The following is a 17,666-nucleotide window of genomic DNA, read 5'->3' as shown; positions in this document are numbered from 1 at the left end:
TCTGGGTACATTCCCAGCACTGCAATGTCCGTCCTGACCTGAGGGGCCCAGAACTGGGCACAGCACTCAAGGTGTGGCCTCAGCAGTGCCAAGGGCAGGGCACAATCACTGCTGGCCACACTATTCCTGATCCAGGACAGACAGGATGGCACTGGCCACCTGGGCACACAGCGGCTCCTGCTCAGCTGCTGTTTCATAATCTACCGAAAGCACAAGGAGAAGAAACACAGCGGGGCCGCAGCTGGGCACAGCTTGCCCGTAGCCATGGGTTTGAGCGCTGGGCACGGCGTCACTGCTCCCTGCACAGACACACTCACCCACCGGGCACAGATCAGTCTGTGTCCCACTCCAGCCCCAGGAACCGGGAGCAAAGGAACAGTGAAAGGCAAATGTTCATGTCCCAGAAAAGAGAAGTTTAGCTACCAGGCTGGTTAAAGTGTGATTACTTTTCATGTTTATTTGCTATTTTCACTTATTTATGTGATTGCTATCTGGCTTTACCAGGTTTTTATTACACTACATGTCTGTTCATCCCAGGATCATGAGGTGGTCTCTACAGTCAGGAGGGCAGTGCCTGCCAGCAGCACAGCAACATCTGTGATTAGTGCAGCTATGGATAAAAATAAAACCTGAATACTACAGCCAGTAGAAATGGCTACTCAGAAGTGAAGTACTTTGTTTCACCTACAGCAAATACAAATTTCATGCACGAGGCACTCAGGATTGCCCCCTGTGGAAGGAGGACAGTCATGAGGTTCTTGATGAAGGCTGCATCAAACTAAAGATCACAGGACATCTCTGGCCAGCCATGAGAGCACTTGGTGTGGAAAGTCAATAAGCTCAGTGGATGCTCACGTTTGGCTTGGTTCTTTTCTCTGTCAAAGGGTAATCCCCCTTCCAGTCTCTCTGGGCTTCTTTTTCATCCAGTGACTTTGGAAATTTCCCCTACTTTCTTCTGCTGGAAGGTAGAAGACTTTGTCCATGGCAGAAGATGGGCTGGTCTTTATTCACAGACTTCCATTCTCTGTGAACTTATCTCTGTGGCAGCAGAGCTCAGGAGAAAGAAAGCAGGATGTTTAGGTAAAGCAGGGATGTGGAGCCTGAGCACAGCCAGCCAGGAGGCCACTAGAGAGAATTCACTAAACAAGAGTTTTGATATTGCCTTCCAAGAAATTCTTCTACAGGTCAGAAACGCAGAATCCATCTAACTGTTCTTGGGAATCCTGGGTGGTTCAATATCAGCAACAATGGCAGAGATACTCCAGTTTTAGACTGATCTTGTAAACCATGTTGATACTGTATTGCTGGTTTCTGCCCCGAATTCCACCCCATCCCCACAGGCAGGGGCAGCTTCCAGCTCTACCCTACTCCCTGATGAGCAGATGCTGTTGGCACTTGCTCTGTAAAGAGGCAGGAAGAGGCATTCACATGGCAGCACAGCATGTTATCCAGACAGCAGCTTTTCTGAAGAGGTGGCAGGGCAGAGGTGGCCTGGAAGTTCCCACTTGGACCGTGCTAGTCCAAGCCTTGTATCTGACACAGAGCAAGCAGGGGAATGACAGTAGCCATGAGTGAGTATTGTGTTATCCTATTACCTGCCCCAGAGCACTGGGGTGTTTGCAGTCCTTCAAGGGACTCAATATATTCACTCCCCAGCCATTCTGTGTATGTTCTCCTCTCTTTCACTGGCACAATCTCAACAGTAGAATCCTTAAAAATCAAGTCTTTTCCCTGAAAAGTTGAAGAATCAAACATTTTGAATCCATTTCCATTGCTGCTATTTCCAAAGTAGACCTGAAAATAATGAAAAATTCTCAGCATTTTGCAAGATGACATGCCATGTTCCTGTCATCCAACATGAAAGATGACAGGAAACGTTTTGTAGATGAAAAATTCATAAACAATTGCAGAATCTCTCTTACGCGTTTGCTTTTAGACGCTCCAGTAGATCAGATACAGAAGTATGCCACTGGCAATTGCAAGAACAGCATTTGTGATTTTGTGTTTTTAGTTACTGTCTGGAAAAAGAGCTGTAGTTTTTAAAAAATTCTCTTGCCTCAATATTGTTATGCAATATAGGTTTGGCTGCCCAGGAGTTACAGACATGACTGAAGCCTAGCACGGAGATATTGCTCAGTCTTGATTTTGAACTAATTAACTTCAGGATGGAGAAGAAGGAACCTCGCTGTGGCAGCCAGGCACACTCTGCCTATATGGCTTACCATGTACATGGCTGCAGCATAAACAAACCCAGGAAAGCTCTAGTGCATTCCAAGGAAAATTCCAGAATGGAAAAGTGTTAGCACAATGCAGAAACGCAGGACAGCCATGAAAAAAACACCTTAAGCTCCAGGGAAATTACTACTATAACCAGTGGCTGGGCAAAAAGTTGAAATCCCTTGTGCACCAGGGTGGTTTTACTGGGTGAGTCACATGGGTTGTATTTTACCTTCTCTGTCACACTCCCAACACGGCTGTGCACTGTGCACATGCTGCCAGTGCCATGAGCCAGGATATGCCAGTGTGGTCCTGTTGTCTTTATCCTCGGACTGTGTAAGACCATATATAACTCCCCCCAAAAGTAAATGGATTATTAGTACCTGGGCTCTGTCCAGTAGTCCATATAGAGCAAAAACATTGACATCTGGGTGAACCATAACGGCCTGAGCTGGCACCTGAGCCAGGTGACAATCAGCAAACTGGGTGACTTCAGCACGGGCACCATTTGGACACAGTAACTGGAAATCACTGGACTTCAACTTCTGGGCCCAACTAGCAGTGTTTTTACCTGAAAAAAAGAAACTGGCCATTGTCAAGCAATGAAAGCAAGAAAAATTAATAGAATTTTTATAAACAGACATGTAAAACTCAGTACCATCTGTGTTCTCAAACACTGTTGAGTGCTTCACAAAGGCCACATCCCCAGAATCCTCTACCAGGCACCTAAAGGAGGTCAAAGATATAAATGCTTTCAATTCAAAGCATCTTTAGGTGAACCACATTTTTTTTAATAACTCAAAGGTTTAGAATGCAATTTTTTTACAGGCATTCCTGCAAGCAAATGTACCGGACCCAAAGATAGTAAGAAAAACAGAAAAATTTAGCATCTTAGATGGAGAGAAAAGCAAAAAAAAATCTGAATTACAAATGTGAAGAGTGGAATACAGTAGAAAAAAATTATTAAAAGCAGTGTGAAAAACAACGAGAAAGACCAGTATTAGGTGAGTAAAGAAACAGAAGATCTATTATGTGATATTCAGTGCAGCATTTGCAGCCCTGTACATTGGGGATCTCCAGTTAATCTAACTGCAATTTCCAAGGGTATTGCTCCAGAAAAAAGTACAGTTTCTTCTAATTTTCTGAAGCAGAACTAGCCCAACATGCCAAGAGACCCTAAAACCACCTCCTTTCCTATGTAGCTTATTCTGTAAGTGTTTTCAAGAAGCATTTCCTAAAACAAAATAATGGAACCAATGAAAGAGATATAAAGCTGTAACTGCATGGCTTATGCAGTACAAAATACAAGGGAAAGTTATGACTGGTAACAGTTACCCAAAATACATGTATTTCAATTGCACCTGGTTTAACCTGGTTAATCAACAGTTCTAATCAAAGGTGGTAAGTCACGATGTGGCTGATACTGCCACACAGAGAACAAGGACTCAGTGGGGCTCTTCAGTGCATTTTCCCAGCAGAAAAAACTTTCCTAACAGATTTTTCAGTACTCTGTGCAGTTTGATTTGCCCCAGACAGTGGGATATACACAAACTGAACGGCCTCTCACACCTCTATCAAATTAGTCTGAAGACAGCCAGAGTTGAAGGAATCTAGAAATCTGAATTTGAAGTCTGTCTCAGTCACCTTCCATTATTCATTCTTTTTTCAGAAGGGATCACCTAAGTGTCACAGATATATCTACCCCTACCTTGTAGAAGAATGCAGTCCTCCATTTTTTCACCTAAATTCTACCCTTTTAAATACTTAAAACTTCCCACATCTCTCAATTAATTAAGCACTTTCTCCCTTAAAAACGAAAAGTGATCTCCTTATAACGTTTGACTGTATGGGCACTTTTATCAAATGCACAGTCTTAGAATTATGAGCAAGGCTCCCGCAGCCTGTAACAGCATTTGTTGCTCATTCATCTGGTGACTGGGAGCTGGCTCCAAATCCATTAAGTACAGCAGAGGATCTGGAGTTTGCCTGCAAGGCTTGTACCCAGCAGAGCAGCTGGACTCAACTAAATAGATTTGCAAAAAGTAGTTATCCAAAGCTAACACTTCATTATTTACCAGGCAGCTGCTGTTGAAGTCCCCTCTTCCTGAAGGGAAAAGGTGGCTTTCTGCCAGCTGTTCCATGCACCATTACCTTCTGAGGTGAAGGTCAGGAAAAGGAAGTGCTCCTTCCATATCTAAGAGTTTCACAGTCTTTGGGTACGGCTCCATCTGTACCTGTACACTGTTGCACAAAGTACTTGTTCCACTTTATATTATTTTCTCCTCTCTACTTTTAACATACTTTGTTTTGAAGAGGATTTGGCAATTGAACATTGCCCATAGCTGCTTGTGCTGTTCAGAAATCTACCTTCAGCTACAGCCACCAATGAATCAAGAGTAGAGAAAACACACTCCAGGCTCCCTGTCACAAGCCTGTCACCCTCTGCAGGGACTTACAGCAGCCAGATCCTGGCTACCGTGTGCCTGCTCCCCTGCTAGAGCTCCCTGTGGATGACCTGCCCATCCAGAGCAGCAGACTCCCTGTCCCACTAGATTAACGCAACACTGGAGGCCAGCAACAATCCAACACTGGAGGCCAGCAACAATCCAACACTGGAGGCCAGCAACAATCCAACAATCTACTTGGTCCTCACAAGGTGGGTGCTCTGTGCAGGCATACAGGTTGGGCTGTTGGCCACCTGGCTGTCTGCAAGGCAGCTGGCAAAGGCTGTGACACGAGCCAGTGCAATGCCTTATGCCATACCTGCACTGGTGAGGACATCTGGGGACACACATCCCACCTCATTTATGGCACCTGCTGCAGCAACAATAACCTCTGTCTGCTGAGTGGGATGGAAACCAGGCACTCCTTGCATTTTGGGAGGCTGACACACTGAGTCACAGCCGTGGGTACCAGTTACCTGAAGGCTCCACTGTAGCTGTAGTAACGTTCTTGGCTGCTTGCACTGCATTTGTTGTTTCCACTCTCATCCCCGATACACAGCTGACAGAGCTTTGCTGGGTAATTGTCCTGCTCAGCTGAGGGCACACAGCTGGCAGAGAAAAACTCACTCACAGCTGGGGGAAGACAAAACCAACATCAGGAATGAAAAGTGTGGGCTTTTCACAAAAAAAGGCAGATACAACATCATGAAGTTATAACCAATGCAGGTTTCAGTAGAACACTAGAAATACAAGTTACAACTGCCTTACTGGAATTCACAAACTAGAACTTCTAAAATATTTTTAGAGCACTATTTAAATGACTGTGTAATGAAACCAAAGAACTTCCTAGGTGACAGATAAGAAGTAGGCAAGCAAAATTAGAATGTGGATTTCCATGTTTACAGATCTTTTTCTTGTAGCCTCACTATACATTGTTTCATTACCTAATGCAGTTTGAAAATAAATGCAATAAAATCCTGGATAACGGCACTGGAGTGCATCAGTGCTCAGGATAATGGGGTGTGCTGGGGGAGCAGTCAGGGAAGTGAAGGTTCTCCTCTGACATCTGTGGCAAACTCTGAGCTCCCAGTGTTAAAAGGACATGGAGAGTCTAGAGCTGATACAGTGGAAGGACAGTAGGATGCTCACAGGGCTGAAACACAACTTCCATTTACCAGGCTGAGAGCTGGACCTGGTCAGCCTGGAAATAAGACAACTAACAGTGTATTGTTATTTTAATCTACATGGTGGGTTCTTCAGGAACCAGATGCCAGATCCTTCTCAGGGGTGCAGAGCAAAAGGATGAAAAGCAACAGATTAAGTTATGAGAAGGAAAATTCTGATTAGATATAAGAAAAGAAATCCTTTGTACCAAGGATGGTCAAGTAGTGGGACAGGGTCCAGAGAGGTTGTGTGTAATCTGTGTCCTAGGAGTTACTCAGAACCTGCCTGGACACAGCCCTGAGCAGTATGAACTACCAGACCTTTTATGCAGTTGCTTGGAATAGATGATCTCAAACTGTCCCTTCCAGCCTAAATTAGCCAATTATTTTGTGATAAAGGAAAGGAATACTTTCATGTTAGATGTAACATTCTCAGACCTCTCCACTAGTCCACACTGGTGGCAAACTTAACATTTCAAATCATTATATTAAAAACTCAATACCCCTTCACAAACAGATATGATTAATATGGAGCTATGAAATATCAAAAGCATTTCCCGAATTAAAGTTTATCATTAGATTATTACTATCTTTTTGATATGTATTACTGTTGTCTTACCTTGAGGAATATTACAGTCTCTGTTCTTAATAATCCCCCTCTTAATTAGTACACCCATGGGAATATTCCATCCAGCATTTCTCCCCAATCCTGTGTGGCAGGACTTCTTCCCTCTCAAGTCACTGATGGTGAATGCATTGGACAGATTTCGTTTCACTAACACCACAGCATAGTATGCATTGCTGCTGTCATCAGCTTGTAAAATAAATAGAAAAAAACACACAACACATTACAGCTTCCCTTATGCATTCTCACAGCTCAGTGATCATCTGTGGATCCATTACACTTCTATGGTGGCAGCTTCAATTGCACCAGCAGTCTGCTAGTCAGGCAGCATGGATGTACATGGAATTGCTCTTCACTTCTACTGCCTCACATTGCTGCATTCACCTCTGGTCTGTAAGCTGCTGCACACCTGAGCTGAATAACCTACAGACAAGATGATGAAAGTGTTCTTGTTCCCACCAGCTCTTATAAATACATCCCTCTGACAAACAACATACAGGGCATAAGCAAATCAGCAAATCTGCTTCAATAAGTTATTTTTATGTGAAAACTTCAAACCTGCATTAAAACTTCTGTGAGTTTTGCAGCAAATTTAAATTCTGCTTTAGTGACACTCTTTTAATCAGTGACTCTGAAGCAGCCATATCAACAGGAAGAATTTGCTTCTAACTAGAATTTACTGTGAAATTTCTGTATTTTTCCTTCTCTTAAAAATATTTTGAGTTTGTGGATACTAATTTTTTCCACTGAAAATATTTTTTTACAAGAATTCAAAAAACAAATGAAGACTCAAAAAACAAAACAAGACTCAAAATTGCCAAAGACTCAACCTGATCCTGCAGCAGGACAGATGAAAGTAGCCTCACTGTAGATGCTCATGTCATATCCTCCTCTATCTATGATGTGAGGGTAATAATTCTTAATTCCTTTGAAAACATCTTTCCCAGCAGGGCTGGGAACAAAAGACTGTGTTTTTAGTGCTGTTTTCAAACAACTTGGAAAAATAAAGTCCATATTTATGTTTCTGGATCTTCTTACCAGAGTAACTTTCCCCAGCAGCTGGTACAAGGCCATATGTCTTCCCAGCTGTGTAAATATCAGCTCCACCCAGAACTACAGCATCACTTTCCTTTTTCTGAAAAATAGAACATAGGATTTCTATGAAAAAACCCAGCACACTTACTTTCCCTGCTACAGTGATGACACCTTTATGGTCACACCTTGAAGGGCAAGGCTTACAGCAAAAGAGCATCACACTGTAAAGAAAACCTCCCAAATGTGCATAAAGCATCATCAGTGAAACAGGGACAGGAGATTTCTCACACACAGGCTAGAGTTAGCTGGGAAACAGTGCCCTCATCACAGCCAAAGATCATCAGGGTTCAGGCTCATCCAGACCATGTGAGCTACAGATCATCCTGAAATCCAGTGTTCCTGCCTGTCACCAAAGTGAGTGCACATATCTAACCTCACCCACCCAGCAGAGAGCAGCTTCTGCTCATTTGGTTTATGGCACAAGGATTGTAGCAGCCTACCTGGATCAGCTCCATGCACTCTTCCTTTGTCTTGGCTGAAATACACTGAATTGCTGGCTTCAAATTCTTTTTTCTAAAGGCAACAGCCATTTCACCACATTTCCAAATCTCCTCAGTGGATACAACACACCAGTTCAGGCTTTCTGGCATTGCTGCACAAAATTAAAAAGCAAATGCTACATTCACTTTCTCTGCAATACACACCAGGGACTCACACTGCCCACTGTCACCTGTGTCCCATACATGTTATTGAAAATATTTGCTTCTGTGTTGCTCCCCATCCCTCCAGCTCAGAGTTACACCTGACCAGGAACCAGGGCACTCCCTGATGAGCAGTTATGTCCACACTGCAAACCTCTCCACAGCAAAGGAACAACAGTTCCTACAATTACTGACCATTAAACCCAGCTATAATATGTTAGTGGAGTGCAGCAAAAAGCCATCCTGAATACAAGCTTCCTCACTTTTGACAGTCACAGAACAATGCCCAGAAGAGAAAATCAGGAAGGTGAAGGGCTTTGCCACAGCACAGATCACATCTGGGAGGCTCAGTTGCCAGAATTTTTAAGCTTCTTAAGGCAAAGATTCTTACAACTTGTGTTTCTGACTTTCCCAGAATGTGTATCAAGTAATTTCTACTTTCTTCTGATAGCAGGAAATGCTAATTTCCTGCTATCAGATGCTACCATAGTGCTTCAATAAAGAGCAACTGAGGGGGTCTTTCAGCTTAGGGAGGAAATCCTCTGCTAGGAATCCATTCATCCATTTTTATAACTACCTGGGGATTTGTGCAGCAGCACATTATTATTCCCCCTTGTCAGCAGGTAAGAAATTAAGTACCAGGCAGCAGCAGCAGCTTACCAGATTAATGCCTCTCACACACCAAGAAAGGCTAGAAAATGCCTGCATCTTATAACAAAGTTGGCTAATTTGCAAAGGAAAATGTTCTGCAGTACAGTATTGTTTCTAGGTCAAAAAGTGAGCTCTGCCCATGCTCAAAGATCAGACTGGCATCTTGCCATAACACTCCAAGAGTGAGAAGAAAATAAACCAGAATCAAGATGATCTATGTTATCAGCTCTCTTTTTGCTTGGCTATAAAGAGGAATCTAAAGACAACTTACTATTGGGGTTGCAGTTCAGAGCTTGCATGGCACAAAGATACTCATCACCCAGCCATGCCTGGTAATTCTGAGCTGTGATTGCGACAAGCTCTGTGGTGGCATCTCGGAACAAGAGATTTTGGGCACCGTAGACTGCAGAGTCAAACATCTGAAACTTGGCGCCCACCCCATTAAATCTTTGCTGTAATGTTAAAGAAAGAAGCAGATGTTACACATTCCTCTCTCTGGTATGTGTGACATCCCATACACCTTCAAACCCCGCAGAGCCAAAGGAGCTCAGATATCCCATTTTCAATCTGCTTAGACAGCTGGGAGAGCCCTTCTAAAACACAAAGGAGCAATGAAGAAATGGCCTCCTACTTGTCCCTGGTTTAAGAGCTGGAAGAGAACTGTCCCATCTGTGTCAGGCCGCACAACCACAGCCCGAGCGGGGACTCGGGCCAGGTGGCAGCTTCTCCACTCTGTCACATCGGCTCTCCGGCCATCGCGGCACAGCAGCTGGAAGTCCCGGGAGCGCAGCCGCTGGGCCCAGGAAGAAAGGCTCCTCCCTGAAACCAGACAGGATGGGGACAGACATCAGGTGGGGATGATGCTGCTGGCTCCAAGCCTGCTCTCAGCCTCACTTGCACACATGGAGCAGAACACTGTCCTGAGCATCTCTGAACTATTCCAGCATATCCTGTGCATCTTTGTGGTCCTGTAGTCCCAAAACATTTGTGAGACTGCACTGAGCTGTGCTGGGGTCTGCAGCAGTATCAAGAGCATCCCTAGTTTAGGATCATGTACAACATTTTTTGGGTTTTTTTCCCCCTGGGTCAGACATATTAAAGCAATGTTATGCTCAAGGTAGTTTTCACATAGTGCCAGATAAGGCAGGTTAACGCTCTCCTAGTCTCCACTGAATCCCTTGGAAGGCTGGAGCAATGTAACAGTCCAGGTCCATATAAAAAGAGGTTTCTGCTGTTGAAGGTGTCTTTCCAGAAGCAGCTTAAGATTGCACCTTTCGCTTTATACTGAAACCATCAAGCATTTTAAAAAAATGTCTATCTTCTGGTGCACACCTGAGAGGGTACATCTGTTTTCAGATTTCATCTGTATTACAGCATTTTTTTGCTGATTCCTCAATTCAAAATACATCAAAGATTTGATATTATACTGTCATTACAAACACTGTATTTCAGACCTTGCAGCCATTATTCAATAAGCTTCAGGATTACTCACCATCTGTATATTCAGGCACTGTGCTGTGCTTCACAAAAGCAACCTCTCCAGCATTTTCAGCCAAACACCTAACAAATATAAATCCAACCACAAAGAGACATTACAAAACCCCTGTGCTCTGGCCACTGCCAGCTGACAGCCCGAGGGCTCTGTGCTCCGTTCCATCAGCCACAGACACTGACCTATTTCCTTGTGCTGAGAGTTTTGCTCAAGGCAGAGACTAGAGGCTGTTGGAGCATGAAGTAAACTATCATTGTCATCTGGTGCATATGAACAACATGTTCAGTGCTGCCTGGGACAAACACCATGACCTTCTTTGTCCAGGACAGTTCTGTGTCTAAGGCAGTCACACAGTCCTTTGGGGAATACACAAGGAGGAGCAAGTGCTTCTCGTAAGAAAATTCTGCCCTTGTTAATGCTATGACTTGGGGACTGGGAGCTGCAACGCAGCACACAGATGGGAAGGAGGAAAATAAAGATTGGTGTGCAAAAATGGAGGGCAGAGCAACTCAATAATTCAGAGCAGCTAGGTGGGATAACTGAAAGAGCCAAGTAGGGCAGCAGTTCAGCTCTCAGGCTCCAAGGATCACCAGGTTTTACTGGGAAAGATAAGTCAGTAAAGCTTGCTGAAACACTCAGATTGTGTCAACAGCTGCTGGACAAAGCAAATAGCATTGGTTTTAATATTCAGGTATTAGTACCTGAAATAGTGGGTTAAGAATTACTTTTGATCAGTCAGGTTAAAAGCATGGCCATCCTAACAAAACTATAGATTTTCTAACAAGATCAACTGTAAGCTCTGTAGATTCAATTTCTTGTCAGTGAGGCCTGAACACGACTATGGAGAGGGTACAGCAATAAAAAAATTGACAGACATGATTTTTACCTGAAAGCCCCGCTGTAGTCATAGTATTGCTCTTGGGAATTTAGTTCACATTTGTTCTGTCCTTCTGAGTCCCCTTTGCAGAGCTGACAGAGGGATTTGGGATAGTTCACACCATTTGCTCCAGGAACACAGCTTGCATTGAAATAGTCACTCACAGCTAAATGCGAAATTGGAATGAGGCATTTTTAGCAACGAATAAACAAGATCAATTTCATTTTAACACATCCACACAGTACATCTCTAAAAAGATTCAGAAGGCGCAAGCTATTTTCTTCTTAAAAGATAGTTTCCAAGTTTAAAACAACCAAAACCCCTGCAGTCTTCATCAGACCTACATGAGAATCCTACAAGGAGCATCAAAGTCAAAGAACAGAAGAGCAGCTGAGTCCCATTTCTGTACACACACACAGAGGGTCCCAAGAGCATTGGGAGAGCACTGCTGAAGGGATCTTTGCCCTGTAACCCTTGCCTTTTGGGAGGTCACAGCCCATGGGTGCCAGGTGCCCAGTGTCAGTGAGGTAGCCCACGGGCACATCCCAGCCCGCAGTCCTGTTGATGCCGGTGTGACACGAGCGCGCTCCCTTCAAGCTCTCGATGGTGATGTTGGAGCTTCTCTTTACCACAGCCACAGCATAATAGGAAGTTCCAATCTCTGCAGCACAGGAAGAAAGAGAAACAACCTGAGTAGCCCCACAGCAGCATTACAGTGACATACACTGATTTTTGGATTGTGCCTGCCCTACCCACAAGGAAGTCACTGTGTTCACATCCTTGCTGAGATCCTGCTGACTGTGAATCAATGTACCCCATAAATTTTCAGTGTGAATTGTCTTAGTCCACAGGCAATCTGCTCTAACTTTGGAGGTCACTTTGCTTTGAAAGTAAGGTTCCTTTCAGAAAGAAATTTTCTATTACTCTAAATATATCTGGATTGAATTGAAACCAGTATAATTTACTCCACAGTGGATCTTAATTTTGTTACAGCAGAGTCAACTGATGTCTCTGGAGCATCACAGCTGATTTCATTATCTTTGTTTTACAGTCTAATATAACTCAGAGTCAAGAGCTGAGGGTTTGAAATGATCATAAGGTCATTCAATCTGACTTTATTTAGATCAGAAATCACTAAATTTCTTCCACTTTTCTCTGATTTGAGCTCATAGCCTGACTAATGGAGATAGTCAGCCTCTGGATCCTGAGGCCCATTTGGTTTTGAGATGCCAAAGTACAGGTCCCTCACCAGAGCCATGATGTGTTTAACAGGGTGGGGGGCTGCTGCAGATGATCCAGGATCCTATGGACTGACCCCAACAGCCACTTCTGAAGATGCCTTTGGCCAGGTAACATTAAGACCCAGCTACAAAACAAATCCAGCTCCATCTCACAATAGAGTGATGAGACGGCACTGCCAGCCAACTGCTTCTAGAGCTCTCCCCTCCTTTCCATCTTAAATTTAGGGGGAGCATCATCCAGCTCTGAACTACACAAACGTGTTGATACTGAGCTCTTGGTCAGGATGACAAGTCACCACTGAATTATTGTCTCTGCCTTGAAAGGAACTCAAAGCTTAAGGTCACCCAGACAAGAAGCAGAATCTAGTACGTCCTTTCTTCTAGCAGTAAAGTTCTAGTAAAATCAAAATCTAATTATTCCAGTGTATAGGACTGAGAGAGAAACTTAGTGATTTATGCTTAACAATTCATTAATTTATAAATCTATGGAATAGAGAACACAGAAAGCAGAGAGACAGTAAACAACAAACAAAAAGCCACCCAACAAATTTATTGCAGGAACAGCTACTCTGACCTACATGCTTCAGGACAGACTCAGCCACAGCCCTGTCTCCTATTTCCCCAGTCTGCTACAGATAGGAGCAACCAAGAGGGAACCTGACCACTACCCACTGTTTAGAGTCTTCAAAAAGACTCCAAATAAAATGCAAACAGTAAATACAAGCTTTTTCTTATGCATTTTAAGTAATCTAACAAGTATTTAGTCAGAATATACCTTGATCATATACTTCCCCAACCACAGGTTTCAGACCATGCTCCTTTCCAGCCTGGAAAATCAAACGGCCATCCAGGGTCACTGCATCTGCCAAGTCATCCTGTGCAGACACAAGGGCAGAAGACATGTTAAAGCTTAATTATTAGTAGTTATCAACAACCAGAGTACCCATGCATTTAGAAGAGGCCCTTAGTTAATATGCATTTGTGTTTTCTTTTTCCAATTATTTTAAGGGCTCACAAATTTCTGAACAACTCTTACCAAGAGGGATTTTAGATGCTCAAAACTGCCTTCCTGCAGAAGCAACGCAGAAACCAGCCCTGCACAATGATGGCTTCACCAGTCTTAATAGTTCAAAGAAATCTTAGAAATGGATATCGCAGCTCTCTGCAGGATCTTAAAGCCCAGCAATTTGAAGTTTCATTCTGTAGCTACTGCCCCAAAGCTTGAAGATTTATATAAAGTAGATACATTTTTAGATTATACACAGATAGCTGAAAATATTATTTTTGGGGCTACAAAATCTGAACGCCAAAGTGTTCTCCAAAGCACCCTTAGATCCTGCTGGCTTCTAGCTCAGCACAAGGCAGACATGCATTTTGTGAGTGGAGGAGCAGGTGGCAATGGGTTCCTGAGGAGGAGGAAAGTATCTAAAAATACTGTTCAAACTGGGAGGATACAAATCTGAGGCATCCACTTTCGGGAAGGTGCCCGGCAACACCTCGTATTTGCTGGTGACTGTAACACCAAGCTTGCTGGGATCCTGCTGCAGCTGCAGGATTGCTCTGCAGAGCACAGGATGGGTTCCCCATGTGCAGGGCCAGCAGAACTGCTGTGCACAGCCCTGGCAGCAGAACCAGCTCCCTCTGTGTACTGAGCCTGTGGGAGCCAGGAGAGGGCATTTCACACCCAGGCAAGATACTGCCGAGAAAATCATCAGCAGTGTGACATTTTGCATTTCTAAGCTAATTCCAAGTTTCTTATCAGTTTGCTTAACCTCTGGTTTGGCCCTGGAGGAGGCAATTTAGTTTCTCCATACCTTGGGAGCTTGCAAAGCATGGTCAGGGCAGGGCAAGGACTGCCTAGAACACCACAGCAGCCTCGCACAGGCTGAACCACATAAAGAGCTTGAACATTCCTTAAGGCATTGTATGAGAGCACAGGTAATACGTCGATGCTGACATCTAAACCAGATTTGAAGTTGCCATGTAATTTGAAATCTTTTAGTTGTTTGGCTTGAAAAAGAAAAAAGATGATATTCATTAAACAGCTAAAACAATAGATGTCCTGAGAGCTGCTTCTCATGAATGAGAGCTGAACAAATCCAAGGGAACCTGAAGTGGACTTGGGGTTGGGAGATATTTGCATCTTAAAGAACAGACACAATCTTTCTGAATAACTGGATGTGATATTCCACTGGTGAGGGTCAGAGCACAGGAGTGTAGGAATCAAATACAATCTGTGGTTCAGGAGGGACACCTGGCAGGAGAGGAGGTGGGAGTTAGAAGGCTCCTACCCTCAGGGAGAACAAAATGATCTTCTAGAATTGGTGGTGGACCAAAAGTAGAGCAGATAAAATGGAAAGGGCTGGCCACAAAAACCATGAGGTATGTTATACGGCCATATTTTCATAGGAAATAGCACTTTTCTGACTGAAAAGCAGAATCTTTGAGCTCTGTTTACACACAGAGCCTCTGATAAATAGCTTTTGTAAAAATAGCACAAGACAAAAAAGGTCTATTGTTGTTTTTAACATGAAGTAGTTTTCAGGCTACAGATCTCTCCTTTAAATAACACACAATTATTGCTGAGGTGACATATCAACAGCAGTGTGGGCATTTTTTTTTTCAGCAAGCATTTGCCAGTAAATTTTGCAAAAGCATGGGACTCAGCTACAATTTTTTATTAAGTATACATGTGATGGTAGTACTCTCCATTATTTCAGAGGAAGTTTATTTCTGTGCGTCACAACATTTGAGAATTACCTGCTTAAGTGTTTTAAAGGCCTGCTGAAAATCAGGTCTGGTCACATTCAATATTGTCAGGTTCCCTAGTTAAATATTTCAGTATTTCTTCATTTTTACACACCTTCAAACAAAAAGGGTTTTTTCCTTTATCCATGTGCTAACACATACACAGGTCTAAGTCCAAGTTATGCAGTGTTACAAAATAGCATCTGCCTCTTCAGCCAGTGTGTCTTGCTCCCTTCTTGGCCTCAAGGATCAGAGTTCAGTGCAGATGCCAACTCAGGGATTCTACAGAGCCCTATACAGAGTAGGTTGGCTTGAATATTTAGTAGATTATTAGCACAGGGGGAAAAAAGCAAAAAGGACAAAGTCTTGTCTGCAGCCTTATAGTGAAAATTCATTTTATCAGAAAGCAACTTACTCATGCTGTCTGCCTGCCTGCTATTTCCAATGGCTTGCAAATGCAATTCTGTGCGCTCTGTATTTCAGAATCAGACACTCATCAGCCCTTTATATAATCTGCTTTGCAGAATCTAACAGCTTCCTCTGTGGCAATGCAGCAATCAGCCAAGTGGTTTGGAGATCAGACATTACAATGCCCTGTCTATTCCCAAGGTGAGATCCACATCTCTATCAGTATCTGCTCTCAGCACCCATCAATACAGTCTGACACCCTTGCTCAAGAACAGTATTTATCAGGAGGCAATGAGGTAGTCTTAGGAGTCAGACAACCATTCTGCTTCATTGACAAAAATTACAAGATATCAGTTCTTGAAATGTGCTCCTTTTTTTCTAGCCACGTAATCATCAGCCTCATCTCCCTTCAAAACTGTTCTTTCAGATCTCCTTTCCTTCCTCTGAACCTCTTGTCCTTGACAGGCTGCATCTCCACAGAAACCTGGTTCTTGGGCATATCTACAAAGAACATTCTTTATGAGCACAGCCAGCCACCCTTCCCTTCCCCCACACCCTGCCAGTGATGACAACCATGATTACCTGCCTCCACACTTCTTCCAAAATCCACTTTTTACCTCCTACCCCCTCCAAAGGAGGGAATTATTTTGCATACATTATTTTGCAAATTCAGACGTTCACAGTCTTTAAAGCCTTCCCCAGATGCACACTCTTTTTGGAAGCTGAGCACACTCTGGGAAGCTGAATTAATACAGCTTAATACAGAGGTTTGCCCTTTGCTCACCCCACTTGCTGCTTTGCCTTTTTCTTGTACTTGATTTGATTACACTCAGCTCATCTGTTTATACAGCAATTTCCATAACAGGACCCTGAAATGGGAGTTTGATCCAGAGTTTATCGAAATACAATCTACTTAGAGGCTAAGCAGCACAGCTTTAACTACTGTCTGCATCTTGTAGCTCCATCCCTTCTTAAATATCTGCTAAATAAATCTGACACAATTCCCAAATCAAAGATTACTATTTGGGAGGAAATATTTAAAACCTTAGCTGCGTTCCTAATGACTGGCCATATGTGAGCAGCCGAACAGATGACACGGGGTCATTCTGACATTCAAGTTCATATCTTTAAAAAAGATATACCTTGATTTATCAGATCCATGAATGCCAGGAAGCAGAGGCTCAGCTGCCTGGAGGGCCACGCACTCACCACAGAACAGTGCACCTTACCAGGGGATTATTACTAGGCACATGGAGAAATTAAACTAATGACACTGGTGTCACTCACAGCTCACCTTGATCATCTGGGTACAGTTAGCAGCTGACCCCCCTGCTGTACACTCCAGAGGGGGAAGGATGCCAGCCTCACTGAAGGCCTTGCTCATGCCATTACACTTGGAACGTTCTGGTTCAGACACCGTGCACCACCGGACACACTCCAGGCCGAGAGCTGCGAACACAGCACCAAGAGAAAATATCACAAAACCCATCTGAGCGTTTGGAACAGAGCTTACCATTTAGAGATAAACTTTCGTTCTGCTTCTCCCCCTGAACAGAAAAAAAAACCAGGGCTCACTGTGAGTCCTTAGAGGTGATTTCCACTTTCATTCCAATTAATATGAATACTGAAGTTTTTTTGGACTGACCACAAGATCAGACTCAGATACTGAAATCCAATAGCATTAGTTTCTGACTTAAGAAACACGGATACCATGGAACAGGTCAGGGCATCCAGACTATTTTAAACACCTTGCAGAATACACCATCGTAATCAAGTTAAAACCATGTGAAACTATTATTTAAAATGATATGCTACAAAACCAAAGAGACTGTCCAAAGACAACTCCTGTCTTTAGTATTGCTAGCTAGTTAGTATCTGGAGTCCAGTAGCAGCCCTTATTGGTCTGAATTAAAAAAGCAACTTTAGGTGCTCAAAAGCCTTGCCACTAGGCTTATTATGAAAACTAGAAAAGTAAACTTGGCCCTTCAAAACAGTCTTTCATAAGAGATCATAACCACAGTCAGGAAAAGGGGAGGGCAGAGCCATGAATGAAAAGACTCAAGT

At 43.4% G+C, this 17,666-nt stretch overlaps 1 protein-coding gene across 1 annotated transcript; it reads right to left on the bottom strand.

Moving 5' to 3' along the window:
• Nucleotides 1-539: 539 nt before the first annotated feature.
• Nucleotides 540-17,091, bottom strand: MELTF (melanotransferrin). The gene is made up of 15 exons (XM_041414314.1): nucleotides 16,897-17,091; nucleotides 13,222-13,321; nucleotides 11,684-11,866; nucleotides 11,215-11,371; nucleotides 10,329-10,396; nucleotides 9,468-9,655; nucleotides 9,108-9,288; nucleotides 7,985-8,136; nucleotides 7,488-7,584; nucleotides 6,444-6,638; nucleotides 5,138-5,294; nucleotides 2,876-2,943; nucleotides 2,601-2,788; nucleotides 1,596-1,794; nucleotides 540-610 (listed from the first exon to the last, which is right to left on the bottom strand). The coding sequence occupies exons 1-15, from the start codon at nucleotides 17,089-17,091 to the stop codon at nucleotides 540-542; spliced, it is 2,199 nt and encodes a 732-aa protein (XP_041270248.1).
• Nucleotides 17,092-17,666: the final 575 nt, after the last annotated feature.

The sequence above is a fragment of the Onychostruthus taczanowskii genome, unplaced genomic scaffold (genome assembly GCF_017590055.1).
Source record: "Onychostruthus taczanowskii isolate IOZ18803 unplaced genomic scaffold, ASM1759005v1 scaffold45, whole genome shotgun sequence".
In the NCBI taxonomy this organism is placed as follows: Eukaryota; Metazoa; Chordata; class Aves; order Passeriformes; family Passeridae; genus Onychostruthus; species Onychostruthus taczanowskii.
The sequence above is the reverse complement of the archived record's forward strand: the minus strand, read 5'-3'. Positions and strand labels throughout refer to the sequence as shown.

Coding starts and splice junctions, on each gene's coding strand:
- MELTF (XM_041414314.1), bottom strand. CDS start 17,091: ATGGGTTTTGTGATATTTTCTCTTGGTGCTGTGTTCGCAGCTCTCGGC. Junction 11,372..11,683: donor GGGCTGTGACCTCCCAAAAG/GCAAGGGTTACA, acceptor TTTCGCATTTAG/CTGTGAGTGACTATTTCAAT. Junction 9,289..9,467: donor AGCTCTTAAACCAGGGACAA/GTAGGAGGCCAT, acceptor TTAACATTACAG/CAAAGATTTAATGGGGTGGG.